A 15,167-nucleotide genomic window follows, 5' to 3' on the forward strand; every position below is an offset into this window, starting at 1 on the left:
GGCGCAGGCAGAATGTAATGGATTGTACAACCATTTCATGCTTCTCTGTCATTACTTGTCTAGCTATTATAATTCTGAACGTAGAACTGAATGTAGACCAAGGAAGTTCAATTTCAAAAGCCACAGAGAGTGTTTTTGCTTCCTGCTTTTTAGGAGTAAGTATAGTAACTTATTTTTACAATAAGCTGTCCAGCCCAGCAGCATCTTATTGCTAGCAGGAGATTATTCAAATTTATTGTACAAATTCAGTGAGGATCTGCACAGAGATACTCTTTCCCTGTCTTGATTGAGCGTCTAAAAAGGTAGGTGTAGGATCCGCAACAACAACAAAAATCCACCTAAGAAATCTTAGGCTTCCAAGATGCTCCTGCCTCTGTGCACAAGATCTGTTCCAAATCTTTATTTTTTAACGCTTGTGTTTGTGCAGAGACTGTTGTTACAAAAGAAGTCTGCTTGCTTACTTACAGTTATCTTCCTCTGTATCTGAGAGATTTTAGAGGTTTGCCTGTAAGCAGATTTGACCCTGTCCAAAAATCCATTAACTTAGTTAGAATATTACAGTTTTCTAATGAATATAAGATTTGAGAGCATTTAATTTCTTAGAATTGTAGTTTGAGCATTTCTAAGAATACTGCTTGTTTTGCATTCTTGCCTGCTGCTGTTCAGACCTTTAATGGTGTTTGAAGTAGGCTCAGCTGCTACAATAATATAATAATATAATTAAATATAATTTCAGGCATCTTTTTTTACTAAAGTACATTTAGCTGAAATTCATCTTTAAACATGAATTTTTTGTAGGTACTTATTCCAGAATGGAATTTATAAGGATGATGAAGAGCCAAAGTGTTGTATGAGTGCTTTTCAGTAATTTTTCTGAAACTTAATAGGCAGAGCAATGAACCTGCGTAGGAATAGAACTACATGCTTTTTAAAAAAACAGTTGTACTTTAATGACTTCTCTTATTTTTTTTCTAAGAATTCTGAAGAGCTTGACTAATATTCCATTTTTTCTAATTTATTTGATTTTTATTCTGTTGAATCCTATAGTTTCAGTGACTTCATGTATATAGTAGTAAGTTTCCCTCCCCAATAAAAAAGATTTTTACAGAATTTTAAAAATACTTTTCACGCGTTCTATGTACAGCATCAAATAAAGATGCTGAATAAAAAGAGTATAGTATTCAAAAGAGGTTTGGAAAGACAGGTGGACAGTTTCTTGTCCTTGTTATGTCCAGAAATATTGATGGCTTAATTTGTACAAGCTATTCTCAATTTTCATTGTATGATAAGGCCATGGAGCTAAGTAAACATAATATTTTACGCCTAATATTATTGGTAGCCAAAAATTTAAATCTGAGTTGTTTATAATGGCCTGCAAAGATGAGTGATGCTAAAGGTTATCATCTATTTCTGTTACTGTTTAAGTCTGCTGTCTTAAGACTTGGCAAAGTCACAGTAGGTTGTTTTTATTTATGTCTGTTACTACAGTCAGATTAAGTAGATGATGGTTCTTTTTGGTTTGGTTTTAATGGAAGCATAAAGTAAATGCACCATTAAAAATTTGAATAAAAGTATGTGAATTCTTGATTTCAAAAATTACTGATATTGTTTAAGACCTACCTGAATTTACTAGAGGTAAGCAGCAGGTTCTTCACTGAATAATGAACAAACAGAGACTTTGTTCTAATAATAAGGCTCTTAAAGTAAATGGATTTAGGACTTCACAAGAAATTAATCTTGAATATGCTTCTGGCTGCGTTTTCAGGAGGAAGAGTTTTAAAAAAGCAAAGGCTGTTTTTAATAATTAATTCCTCACCTCTTGCCCCCTCCCTTAATTCTACAGCGTTTTGAGCTACAGGATTCAAAAAGCCATTTGGTTCCCGGAAGGATTACCAAAGTAGAAAGTGTTCTTGGAAATAAAACCTTCAAGGCTGATGTAGCTGTCCAGATTGGTGATAAAGAAGTGTTTTTCCAGGTATTAATTCATATATTCATAAAACTATGTATTTTAGTTATCACTAATTGAGTTCCATCTCATCCAGAATTTGACACTTACAAATGAGTTACAGTATCAAGTGCATTGAATACTTAACTTTTGGTAGCTTAATGTGATATTTATGAGTAGATCATTTAATTATTGTATTATTGCATTATGATTAAACAAGCTTTTGTCTTTGAATAATACTTTGCTACATTTTATCTATTTAAGTATCTTGTATTAAAACAAGTGCTAAAGAACAGATAAAAGAAATTTCTAGATTTCTTTTTTTTGATTGAATTGGCATTATATGGAGTATACATGATGCTCTTGGTGCTGCTTTCTCTTTTTCTTTGAATAAAAGCAAAAGTCCATCTTTGTCTACACCTCAAATAAAATGTAATGAATACTTGCTAATGTTCTGACACAGGATATTGGGAAAAGAGAACAAAAGTAATCGCATCAAATATGATTATTTTGATTTTCTTCCAGTGAAGTTTATAGCCTGCTAGATGGTGAAATAAGGTCTTAATGAGGAAACAGATGCTGATCTGAGAACTTGATGTGAATGTTTCATTTGAAGAGACTGTAGAGTCTCTGTAAAGGAGATGAATTGATGGGAGTCAGAGATCATATTGGTGAATCTGTAAGGAGTCGATGAGACTCTACTGAGGGAAATATTTTTGCTTTCGTTTGGCCTGTTTGGAGGTGATAACTGTTGAAAGCTCATCTGCAGAATATGCCTTTTGGGGAACACGAGGATATTAGGAGTTTACAGATGAAACAGTTTTCAGACTAAAACCGTGAAGTGGGAATAGAACAAGTGTCTTAATGTGGAGAAAAACTGAATATTGCTGCTTTCTGAAGCTCCAATCAAAATAATCCCTTCAAGTTTTCCTAATACAGATTGCTCCTTCTCTTCTTATTTCTCTGATGAGCAATAAGGAATTATATTGGCAACTTTTGTGTTTTGGCTCTACCATGAACAGCCTCAAGTACCCCAAAGCTACTGTTGAATTGGTTACCATTTCCTTGTTTTTCTTTAAAGTGGGCAGTGGAGGGGTGGAGGAAGTTGGATCTATTACAAATTATGCAGTGTTCATTTTAGCAGTGAAAGGTGTAGATTTGATAGATGAGAGTTATCAGCAAACTATTACAATATTTTTGGTGCTGTGTAACCCAGTCCACATGAACTCTAACGCTATTGATACATAGTTTATTTAGCTTTTTATTCTATTTCTTCCATATAGGTTCCTGCTGGGACTGGACCATTAAAGCTTTCTGGATCAGATTCTTTCATAAGGACTCCCAGTCATGATCAGCTGTTGGCAGAAATGATGCAATCCCATATGGTTAAAGATATGTGTTTAATTGGAGGAAAAGTAAGAGTTAAAATTTCCTTTGTCCCCTGTTTCTCTTGTTTCCTAGAACGTAATCTAGTTCCTATTTTTTAAATCTTTTTAGGGCTGTGGCAAAACAGTTATTGCTAAGGAGTTTGCCGATATACTGGGATACAGCGTAGAACCTATCATGCTGTATCAAGTAAGTAAACTATTTGCTGATGCTTTTAGTATATGCTATTTCTGTTTAACATAGTCTGATATATAACACACAGAGGTAGATTCTCTTTGTAAGTTGGAGTCTTCATTTACAACTGCAGCTTTCAAAATCACTGGTACAGGAAAAAAAAAAAAAAAAAGACAGCCAAGACTTGGAAGATAGTGAAGTTTTCTGGTTATTATAGGACATTTTGAGCTCTCTTTGTATAATGTTTGTCTAAAATCTTTTCTGATTTGCAGCATTAGATACTATGCAGCCAAGGCAATATAGGTAGTGTTCTGTTTTTACATATTCTTTAGCCCTGGTACTGTTGTGCTTCCATTGTATTGACTTCAGTATGAATGCAAGAGAAAGATAGAAAATTTACATAAAGAAAAGTGTAAGGAGAATCATTTAAATGAGCAATTTTTCTCCTAGCTGAGAAGAATTGACAACTTGTGCTGTGATTTAGCGTGTCTAAAAGAGTGTCATAAAGAAGACCTGGTCTCTTTTGCCTTCTCTTCTTTGGATTTTTTCCCCTTTGAAGTATGTTTCCTGCATTAGGTCAGAGTGGTGGCTACTTGTACTTCCATGTTGAATGGTCCTGGAAGACCTTTTCTCCTTCCTTTTTTTGTTTGTCCGTATGCTGTGTCATTTTATAATGGAGTTCTCCATTATCCACATTATTTTTCTTATTATTCTTGAAGGCATTTTCTTTATTATATTGAGAATGCATAATGGCTTTTCTCTCTTTTTTTCCTTTTTTTTTTCGTGCTGCCATCTCCTAATATTCTCTTACATGTTTATATTTTTATGATGCCAAATATAATTTAAAAAAGTAATTTCTATACTTTTTCTTTGCTTATATTTCTGTTTATACCAATGATTTTGGATGTGACACAGCTGTATTGCAGTAATATACATTTATGTACTATAGTATATAGTAATATACTATATTACTGTGTTGCAGTAATATACATTAATAAGTAAGACAAGCAGTTGACTTAGCTGCCTTAGAATGACAGTCACAGGGTAAAGATGACAAGAAGGGAGAACTGGAGAAGTCAGAAGGGTCTCCGGGGCCTTGAAGGGACTGGCAAGGATCTTGGAGTGCTTTTTTAGGAAGTTGGAGGAGAAAGTTTACAGTAAGTGAAAAGATTGTGTCAGAGTGAACGTTCTGACTAAGCTCGTATTAAAGTTTGGATTAATGAAAAATAAGACGGGGAAGCGGAATGATTCCAAAAAGTGTGAACATACACAGCAGCAGGAGAATGAACGATTTTGGAGCTGCCAGTTTTCACAGGGTATAAGCAACAATAAACATGAAGCTGTGAGGATGCCGTCAGGCTAGGATTTTTTTATTTTATTGGGAAAATTCTTTGGATTTTCTCTTTTGTTTTGCAAACCCCAAGTTGAGGCATGCTCAAGTGTGATCTTCCATAGCCAGTAGGCGCTCCCTACTTGTTTGGATGGTAGTGTCCATTTGGGATCTTGGTGCACTATAACTTGGAAGGGACAAAAAAAATGAGAGAAAATGGAAAAAAGAAATACTAATGCTGATGGAAGAAGCAAGACGCAGTTTGTTTTCTGTATATCTGAGAACCTCCCCAGAGAGGTTCCTACTGCCCTTCTGTCCCACAAGATGCCTTTAATAAAGTCACAGACCCTGAATTTATGTCTGCGTGGACAGTCACACACATGAGAGCTCTTCTGCCATGCTTTAACCCGGCCAGATGTGAACTGAGCCAGGACTGATATGTCCAGCCCTCTTCCGTACTTTTTTTGTCGCTTGTCCATGCAGGCATGTTTGAGATCCTCCTAGGAAAATAACTGTTCTGACTTGACAAACCCACTTGAGGACCCAGCCTAGCTCTTGTTTTGTCATATGCGAGCTGGTGTTGGGTTCTCATCACCAAAAAGAGACAGTTATTTGGGACGGGAAGCTTAAAAAGATGGACAGGGAAAAGGTGGCCAGTGTTTTTCAGGACCCTACCTTTAAACTGAGAGAGCTTTGCTGAAAAGGATCTGAAGATTACCCCTTACAAGACACATGAGGGGAGCTGACAATGACACTGGCTGACTCAGGAAGTGTTTTTCTTTCAGAAGGATCTGTAATTCCTCCAGAAATAAAATGTAGGCCAAGGGCCTGAACAAGTTCCCACTGCAGTGGACCTTTCCTTTGGTTTTGCCAAAGGATTCCATAAAGTTCAAAGAGCAGAGTGTTGTTATAGAGATTTTTTTTTCTTTTTTTTTGTCTTTTTTCCTTTTTTTGTCATTTTTCTTTTTTCCTTTTTCTTTTTTTCCTTTTTTGTCTTTTTTCCTTTTTTTTTCCTTTCTTTCTTTTTTATGATACTAAACAGGATTGTGAAGGCAAACAAATGACTACTTGTGAGATCACTGTGGAGTATAGGCTCAGGAGTACATACATGTCCCTATATAGAATTAAACATCTTTGTACATATACAACTTTCCTATATGCAATATCCTATATAATCTCAAAAGTTATTAAAAGAGGACAAATACAAAATATGTTTGCATACATGTGACATATGCATGGTTTGATACATGCATTTTAAATTTGATCCTTATCTCACAGTATATCTAAACCAGGCATTGACAGACTTTTTGCACTTAGATTATCTTTTGTAATAGAAATCGTCTTGTACAAAAATTGCTGTCTTATTTGTGTTCTTCTACATCATTACTTGGATTTTTGATTAACTAAAAATCTATGTAGGCAAATTCTTGACAAAGGAAAGTCATTTTGGGGAAAGATTTATTTTAGGTGTCCCTTAATGTAGGTAAGCAGTGGCAAACAAGAAGCAGCGGCGAGCCTGCTCTTTCTGGACTGTAGTTTTCTTTTTATGCATGACCTCATGATTTTTCTTTAGAAATTCCTTCCTATTTTTTATTTGAGAAACATTAACAAATTATGAGTCCAAATTGGCATGAAAAGCAGGAAACAGATTTCTGCACCTTGTAATTGCCAAGAACATGATTATCACTGGGAGAGCCATGAAAACTGGCTAATTTGGAGGCTTTTATTGCTATTGCTGCTAAAGGGCGTTTGGTGCACACTTCTTGTTTTCTTTCCTGAACTTTGTGCGACTTATCTGAAAACTTTTAATTAAAAGCTTGCTTTGTATTAGATTTTATGCTCTCTCCCTTTTTTTACCCCATTTCGAATATATTTGAGTAAATAAATGCTAATGAATGTCATACACTTAAAGCACAAAGATTTGCAAATGAAGATAAGCATTTTGTGTCTTAAGAAATACAAGATTTACTTAAAATAAGAAAAAAAATCATAACTTCCCTATCTCCATTTTTGAAGGGAGTATCGCATAATAGATAATTTTAAAACTGAATAGAAATGTAATACAGTAAATCAAAAACTCAGCAAACTGAGCAAACTGGGCAAAAACTCAGCCTTGAAACAAGTCTGTTACAGAGCCTGGGCATGTGTTAGTGAATGATTTTATTTTTAATATGTCACTAAGTTGAATCTGATTCAAGCATTTAAATTATGGTATAAACTTTCATTTTGTATTTTGGAAACTATTTTGCATACAAGTATACTTCTAATTTTATCTCCATATAATATCATCATGATTATTCATTGGTGGTTTTGCAGGTAGAAAACATTATATGTAGTACATTAAACTGCTGGTCAGTTAATATTAGACACTGCTTCACTCTTGTAGAGGTGTCTTAGTTGGGTATCGTGTCCTGCAGGAGAATGCGCATGCGTTTTTGCAACTTTTTACACAAACCATAAAAACACTTATATTTTTTCCCTGTCTTTGATAAATATATACATATATTTCAAATTGTTTTTAACCTAATTCAATAATAAAATACTAGAAAAGAGCAAACAGCATTAAAATCTAAAAGCCCAACAATAAACATATTTTACTGGTTTTATGGATCTGAATGTGAGGCTTTAAGTTATACAAATGTGGAAGCGTCTAAGGAACCAGACTTTGTCCTGTTATTTTAAGGCTTTTAAGGAAATGTAGAAAGAGGAAATGATTCAGGCCGCATGACGTAATGTGTTCTATTTTTATTCTTTAAAGTTCAAAGGGTTTTCAGTTGTAGAAAGGACGCATGTAAAAACTGCAACTGAAACATAAAATATTTTTCTCATCTGATTTTAGGTTAAATTCTGTTCACAGCACAGCCTGAGGAAGGAATTTTGACTTCCAGTCACAAAATGGCTATTAAGGCTTTCTTTGTTGTAGTGCCTACCTGCTGTAATGGAACATCTGCAATATGTGCAAGGAGGATATGCCAGCCTTTGCTTTTGGATATCCCTAAAGTGTTAATTTGTGATACTCTATCACAAATTAGCTATCACTCTAGTGTATATTTCTGATATTTTGCTAGAGTGTATTTTTTATGTCTTTTTGTTGGCTCCTTTCTTAACTCTGTCCTTTCTTCTATGACATTTCCACTGTATTTTCATTTTGAGAGTTAGAATGTCATGCTTTTTTGTGCATGTTAAGATCTCACTTGAAGATTAATGACAAAATCGTTGCTTTTTCAGCTTCCATCTGTATAAAACGAATGACACTTGTTTATTACAGGTGTAAATTGCTGCCCCCTTCTGTACACAAAGCTGCATACAAGTTGTCATATGTCTGCAAGACATTTATGAAAAAAAAAGAGAGGCTTTTGTTCTAGTTTCAAAGAGGCAGTATTAGCAAGTCTAGACCTATCAGACGATATTTAACATTTTATGTGTGGTGTTGTGTGTGTGTTGGTGTCTATTTCTAGTGTTCTTTGGAAAAGTAATTTAAGATTTCCTGCTGATCTGCCTTGGGTGTAGTCTCAGGAAAAAACAAAAGCAGTTTTGAAGAAGAAAATGAGCACTTGTAGGTGAACAGTTCTTCTGTTCATCAGAACAGTTCATCAGTTCTTCTGATGAATTGGTACTTACAGGACATGACAGCTAGAGATTTGCTGCAGCAAAGATACACCCTTCCTAACGGAGACACCGCGTGGAGACCATCGCCGCTTGTTACGGCTGCCCTGGAAGGAAGGCTGGTCATTCTGGATGGCATTCATCGAATTAACCCTGGCACTCTGGCTGTGCTGCAAAGGTCAGGATGTGATGGACACAGATGAGTTGGGGGCACCTGAGCTGTGTGCTGAGCGCATACGTACTGGGAAATTAAGTTTCCTCTGTTGAATGCAACTTTAATAACTTCAGTAACTTCGAGTACTATAAAAATCAATCTCAGCATTGAAGGTTTACCAAGTATGTAACACTCGCTCTTTGCATACTTGAAAGCAGAAACAAGTCTGTCCTGTTCTTTATAATTCTATACTAATATTAGACCTTTCAGCTGTTTGTGAATATGGCATATGTTCTTAGACGTGACGAAGAAGTCACATTTTGCCCTTACTAAACTCATGAAGCCTAAAGATGAGTGATAGGTGCACAAAGATTTGAAAATGAAAGATCTATCACAAATTGTGTTCAATACTTTGAAGCATTCTTCTAAATTAAGCATGTGATCATTGCAGTCATATGCTTTATAAGCCTTATTTCAATAAATTCAATAAACTTTAGTAAAATAAGTGTATAACTAAATATATAAATATAAATGCATAAATAAAATACAATTTGAATATATTAAATTGAATTCCATAAAAATAAATTAAACTTTCTGAAGATACAAATGCTAGTAGCAGATAGTGTGTTAATAATAACAATAACTATATCCATACTGCGGGGTCAAATTTTTATGCTGTTTCAGTTGCTTGCACCATATAATGCCTTTCTTAAACTTAAAGAAATCACCATCTTTAATAGCAGTCTCTTGCAAAAGCATTTGCTGACTATTACTTTTATTGCAGACATGCACAGAGACGGAAGAGAGAATGATTCATGCCTGTTTTTCTCCTCTTAACCAGTTTAGTTTTCCCTTCTGATTTTTCTTTCAACATCATGTGTCATGTCACATCTATATACACAGAATCAAGTTCTGTGTGAAAAATGTATGTTAGCATTTATACCAAATAAATATTTTTCTTCAAGAAGCAAAAAAATCTAGAACTCTCAGCAAAATAAAATGACTGTGTTTTGAGCCTGATAAGATGGAAATTTTTCTTCTTTTTCTAATCATGTCTGTTTTAACTAACTGACTGACTGCTGACTTTGCACTGAGACTCTTTGCTTTTTCAAATTATTTTACCTGCACATGTGGGTGCATCTTAAATTAGCATAACTTTTCTTTTTTGAGTGTTTTACAGTAATGTACGTTTTGACTGAGATAGCCAAAGAAGCAATAGGTGAAATAGTATTTTTAGGAAGCATCTAAAGACTGGGTAAAGTTTACTTTTTTTTTTTTTTCCTCCCATACAGGCTAATTCATGACAGAGAACTGACTCTCTATGATGGCACCAGATTGTTAAGGGAAGATAGATATGAAAACTTAAAAGAAGAATTGCAGGTCTCTGATGAGAAACTACGGGAAAGGTAATGTGTTAGTTACAGATTATTATTATATACTTTTTTATTTATATACTGAAATACTGAATGTCAGTGGTATTTCATACTGTAAAGAGTTTAATCTCCTTTTTTATTACAAAAACATCTTGCAAAATGCTTTCCTCTTAAGCTCATACCTTTTAATCACTAGGAAAACATGTTTTAAAGTCAGTTTCCTCATAAGCTTTTTTCCTTTTGTGGCATGAGAAAATTATATCCTGTTTAGAGTGCTCAAACTAAAAGAAAAACATATCCTTTAGCAGAAGCAGTTAGAGATTGAAAAGAAATTGTAAGTACACAAAAACATAAATCTAAAAGTATATAATATTTAATTTTGGGCTATTTTATTAGGAGCACCTCAAAATTGAACTACATTAAATTTAAATATAATTTGTTGCTTACTTTGGCTCATTAACTAGAAAGCTGGTATTTAATTTACAACCAGTATTGGGCAGGAAATCCTAGAGATGGGTTGTCAGCACAGCAGTTTTTCTCAGCTGCCCCGTTGAGGTGAAGTGCTGCTCTGCAGGGGCTTCCCTTTGCTTGCCTAGTTTGCATGTTGCTGGGTTATCATCCAGTTCAGTGTTTGTGACTGGAAGTGCTTGGTGGCTTCACTGAATATTACTTCTTCACCTTGGGGACTTGTAAAAGCTGTTTTCTACCTTCAGGTCCATAAATGAGGGGTGTCTCTTATGTTGGACAGAGATATGTTCTTAATTGGCATGCATGCATCCTACTTGATCTGAAACTAAAGCAAAAACAAATAAAGGAAAACAAGATAAAACAAAATCCCTATGAAGGCATTCCTGCATCTGTAAGATTGACCTGACCACATGACAGTCATGAATGACCATTTAGCACGATCTTGTTTACAGATGAAAATTCATGGCCATGAATAAACCAGGGTTCCCTGTACTGAGAGGCTCAGTATTATGTACTTGTTCTGGGTGAAGTCTACAGTCTGGCTGTTGTTCAACTCTCTCCTGTACGGGCTCATTCAATAGGAACCAAAATGAAGAGTTGCAAACCTGTATCAGCTGCTTCTGTCTCCTTCAGCATCAGTGAGCGCTCCGCAGTGCCCTGGGCACTGCTCTGATCCTCTTCTAGTCAGCCCTGGGCAACCTAGGCCTTTCAGGACCTCGCTCTGTTTTCAGCCCCTTACATATTCTGAAAACATCTTTGCCTTTGAGTGGCTGCAGGACATGATGCCAGTAGCTGCTCTGTCACTTCTGTACTGCAGTCCCTCCTGTCCTTTCCAGCACCCTGTCACTACAAGCCTGGGTGTTTCTCGGTGTCGCAGAGCAGCTGCGGGGGAGCAGCCTTTCCCTGCAGACACTTCCTCCTTGAATGAGGTCTGGCTACTGACGGCTGATCTAATCGCAGTCTAAGGAAGCAGGATGGTGCAAGCCACCCTTCTTTGCCTGCAGGAGGTAGGTTTGTAGGGGAGGTGAGCAAAATACCCCGTAGCTTGAATTTATTAGCAGGTTTGCTGAGCAAATTCCTATCTCTAAATAAATCATGGCTGGGAGATGCTTCTTGTATCGATGAGAAATATTGTCTGCCTTGCTGTGTGTCTGTGGCTGTGACTAGTGGCCTCAGCTGTGCTTCTGATGGTAGGGCAAGGCAAAAAAGATGTTTACTTCTCCTGATTTTCTGGATTTGATTAAAGTGATTCTGGTACCGTTACTCTTTATTTGTCTTGTAGAATCTATCCTGTCATGCCAGTTTTGCTGAGACTGAACCTGGGATGTGCACAGAGTACACATTAAGACTACTCCTATTTCTTTCCAATAAAAAAGTTCCCCATGAAAAATAGCTTCAAGTTTTACTTGAACTAGGAAATTGACTCTCTTTTTTTTCTCCCCTAAATCACACTGAGCTGAGGCTTCCGTTCTCATTTGTGTATTAGGGACCAGCGTGCATATTTTAAATATGCAGAGAATAGGCATATATTCTACATTTAAAAGCAAATATTATTGTTTTTTTTAACTACTTGATCACATAAATTAATGTAGATTCTATGAGTGTAAGAGAAAAACATAAACCAATGCATATAAGTGATACAATATAAGTGATACAGTGGAAGTGAATGACAGAGTTTCCAACGTCTGAGCAGTAAAGCAGGAGTGACCTGAAAATAGTCATAGAGAGAGGAAATAAAAAAAAAATAAAAGAAGAAGAAAAAAGCAAGAGAAAATAGATTGTTTCTGAAAGATCAGAATTTGAAGAAATAATGTCAAAAGCTTCATTAAGAAAACAGTAGATGAGGAGAGCAGATCATCTTCAGGATCTGAGGAAAAGCAATATCTGGAGGCTAGAAGGCATCTGTAATAGACTGAGCAGGACTGACACCTAACCGTTGTTCAGAAGAGGAACCAAGTAAATGGGATACCTGCTCAATTTCTTTTTGGGGACAGCTTTGCTGGACAAGAGTGTTGTTGATGTTAGTTAGCATTTATCGCAGTCTGGTTTGTGGTTTCTCTCTGGAGTGCTACTTACAATCATTTATAAAATTCAAAATATCTCACTGTTGCTCTCTATTCCTTCAACTCAAAACTCACTAATGAGGAGGCTATTTGCAGCCAGTTTCTTTTGCAAATTAGATAAATAAAAATACCTTTTCCATAATGGAGAGAAAAAAAACATAATGCATTTCAGTAAACTACATAGACTTGAATGGACTTACTGAATGGTACTTACTGACTGCAATTTTACAACTGAATATCTATTAAACAAAATCTGTTCCGTTATAATGGAAAGGAGTACTCTTTTACATTTTTAGTCTATCTACAGATTTTCACACACCTGAAGATCTTAACAGTTTAAAAACATTGAGATAGTAATAAAGAGGTTTTAGGCAATCCTTCTTCATAAAAGCAAGAAAAAAAATTACTAAGCTTTCATGCAGTCACTTCTATTTCAAAATATTTCATCATAGCATAAAGTCATGGGAATACTTTTTCACAATTTGCTTTATAGCCTTTATTTTTTAGCTTTCCAGGTATTCACTCAGGGTAGAATAGAAAGCAGAATGCTATTTAAAGATAACTTTCAACACTTAAAAATCAAGAAGGTTTTTTTTTTGTCCTTTTGTAATAAAGGCTTGTATTTCAGATCACACTATGATTTAAAGAAATGGCATGCCTCTGTATCAAGAATGTAAACAGTGTTGTACTGAGGAATGTGAACACTATTAAACCATCGCACTGTTAGTAACAAAGCTGGACAAAGGGAAGAGTATTCTTTGCTGTGCAGAGTGTTTTGAAGTCTTGCAAGTTAGAAATAAACTTATTCTTAAATGCAGTGCAATTTCATTTAAAAGTTTGATTACCTATCTAAGAGCATAGTGTATTCTAAAAAAAAAGTGTATTCTTATTTTATATGATGCTAATTGTTACCATGTAGGTTAACTGTGTATTTCATTGCATTTCCACATCTGTAGTGTCTACGAGTATTTTTCTGAAAAGGGCTTTATATTGGTGGGTACAATAGCTCTATCACAAGCACAAATACAAGCAGCAGGTTTGTCCTGGAGAGATGGTAGGAAACTCCTTGGCCTGGTAAAAGCCTCAAAGCAACACGGTAACTAGGAATTGGCACTGAACATTTTTCTTCTACCCTCTCTTGGACCATATTGGCCATGCAGTTAAGTTAGCAAATAGTCACAGTAAGATGGAATTCAGTCATTTGAAGAAGCTTAGTAGTTTTGTTTATGAAATTTGAGGAGGGAAAAAAAAAAACAAAAAGAGATGCCCCAGAGAAAGTGACGGCCCTTAAAGATCTTTTACCTAGAAGGAAGTTAGAGCTGCTGATTCTATATTCTAATGATTGTTAATCATTTAACAATTGTAGGATTAATTTTCCTGAATATGTTTGAAGATTAAGAAAAAGCACATTCAATCACTGATTCACAGTGCCTATCATCCAAGAATTCTGCACTGAATTTCTTAGGTAATCCTTGATTATTTCACTGGGACAGTCTAACGGTGGCATACATATTTTAAAGATGTGTTTGAATGGATATTTTGGCTTTGTTTTCCCAGCTCGCAAACAGGAAATCTTTGGTGTGGGGAACAGAAAAACTGCTATTTCAGGAAAATCTGGATGTATATGTGTAATAGGATTGTTCAAAAGCTAAAAGAAGTTGCTCGTAGAGCTTGGGTAGTCTTAATGCCTTGCAAACAGTGGATTATTTTCCATGTGACTAAGCTGAAAGGGAAAACATACAGCAGATGATGAGAAAAATAACAAATGTCTCGGGAAGTGAATTTTATAGGAAATAGAATTTCTAATATACTAAATTCTTAACCAGTTATACTTTCTACCTTTTACTCACTTTTGCTTTTCTTTTTTCAGCTTTGTGATTTTCTAGATAAAGTAACCAGTTAATGTTATAACGTTATGAAATTAAATAAAAATGGCAAGGGAACTAGAATAGATCCTTCATGGTCTTATTATTATAAAAACTCCCAAATCATACAATTATTTTGATGTCAGCAAGGTATGAGATTCAGGAAATAGAATATCAAGAAGAGACAAGACAAATAGTTTGCCTTTGCAAGATGGCCTTAGGAATGCTCTTCTGCATCTTTTTTAGAAGTGACTTCAGTTAGTTAGGACAGTGTGCCAACTATAAGAAACTCTTTCCTTAGGATTGCCCACAATGAGCTGTGCTCTCGTCTTGCTTTCATGCAAAGTGGTGGAATTCCTTCTTTGGAAGTAAACGCTGGTATCCAAAGAAGGGGACATGGATGTTACTCGTCCATGGATACCCCGCAGAAAAAGGATAAGGAGTTTCTGCAGTAATAATCTAAATTAACATCAAATCTCTTCCCGCTGTGTTTGAGGCTTATTAATTTAAGAGGTGCCAAGTTTTTAACATGGTTCACACTTGGCCGTCATCTGCAGAGAATAGATGTCAAGAATCTCTGTTTTGTTGAACATAGCTCATACAGAAACTTTTTTACATTCCTTTAGGGAATGCCTTTTGAATGCTAAGGAACAACTTCCTCTACAGTCACCGTGGTGGAAGCTGGGGACTTTCAGTGTGTTGTGCGACTGAGTCATTTGTGACGTTTGTTTAAATAATAGTTATACTCAGCTTAACATTTCCAACATTGCAAACATCAGTCCAAGCAATAGGCTTTTGAAGTA

The 15,167-nt window shown here is 35.5% G+C and overlaps 1 protein-coding gene across 1 annotated transcript in view; it reads left to right on the forward strand.

The window, feature by feature from the left end:
- VWA8 (von Willebrand factor A domain containing 8) overlaps positions 1-15,167 on the forward strand; it is a 158,804-nt gene that overhangs the window by 38,650 nt on the left and 104,987 nt on the right. The window contains exons 10-14 of the mRNA XM_088530943.1: positions 1,844-1,975; positions 3,229-3,360; positions 3,443-3,520; positions 8,459-8,619; positions 9,888-10,001. Coding sequence (XP_088387069.1) covers positions 1,844-1,975; positions 3,229-3,360; positions 3,443-3,520; positions 8,459-8,619; positions 9,888-10,001 — 617 coding nt within the window. The remainder of the gene's footprint in view (positions 1-1,843; positions 1,976-3,228; positions 3,361-3,442; positions 3,521-8,458; positions 8,620-9,887; positions 10,002-15,167) is intronic.

This window comes from Tinamus guttatus, unplaced genomic scaffold (genome assembly GCF_059628265.1).
Source record: "Tinamus guttatus ecotype Peru unplaced genomic scaffold, ASM5962826v1 Tinamus_guttatus_pri_ptg000394l, whole genome shotgun sequence".
Taxonomy (NCBI): domain Eukaryota; kingdom Metazoa; phylum Chordata; class Aves; order Tinamiformes; family Tinamidae; genus Tinamus; species Tinamus guttatus.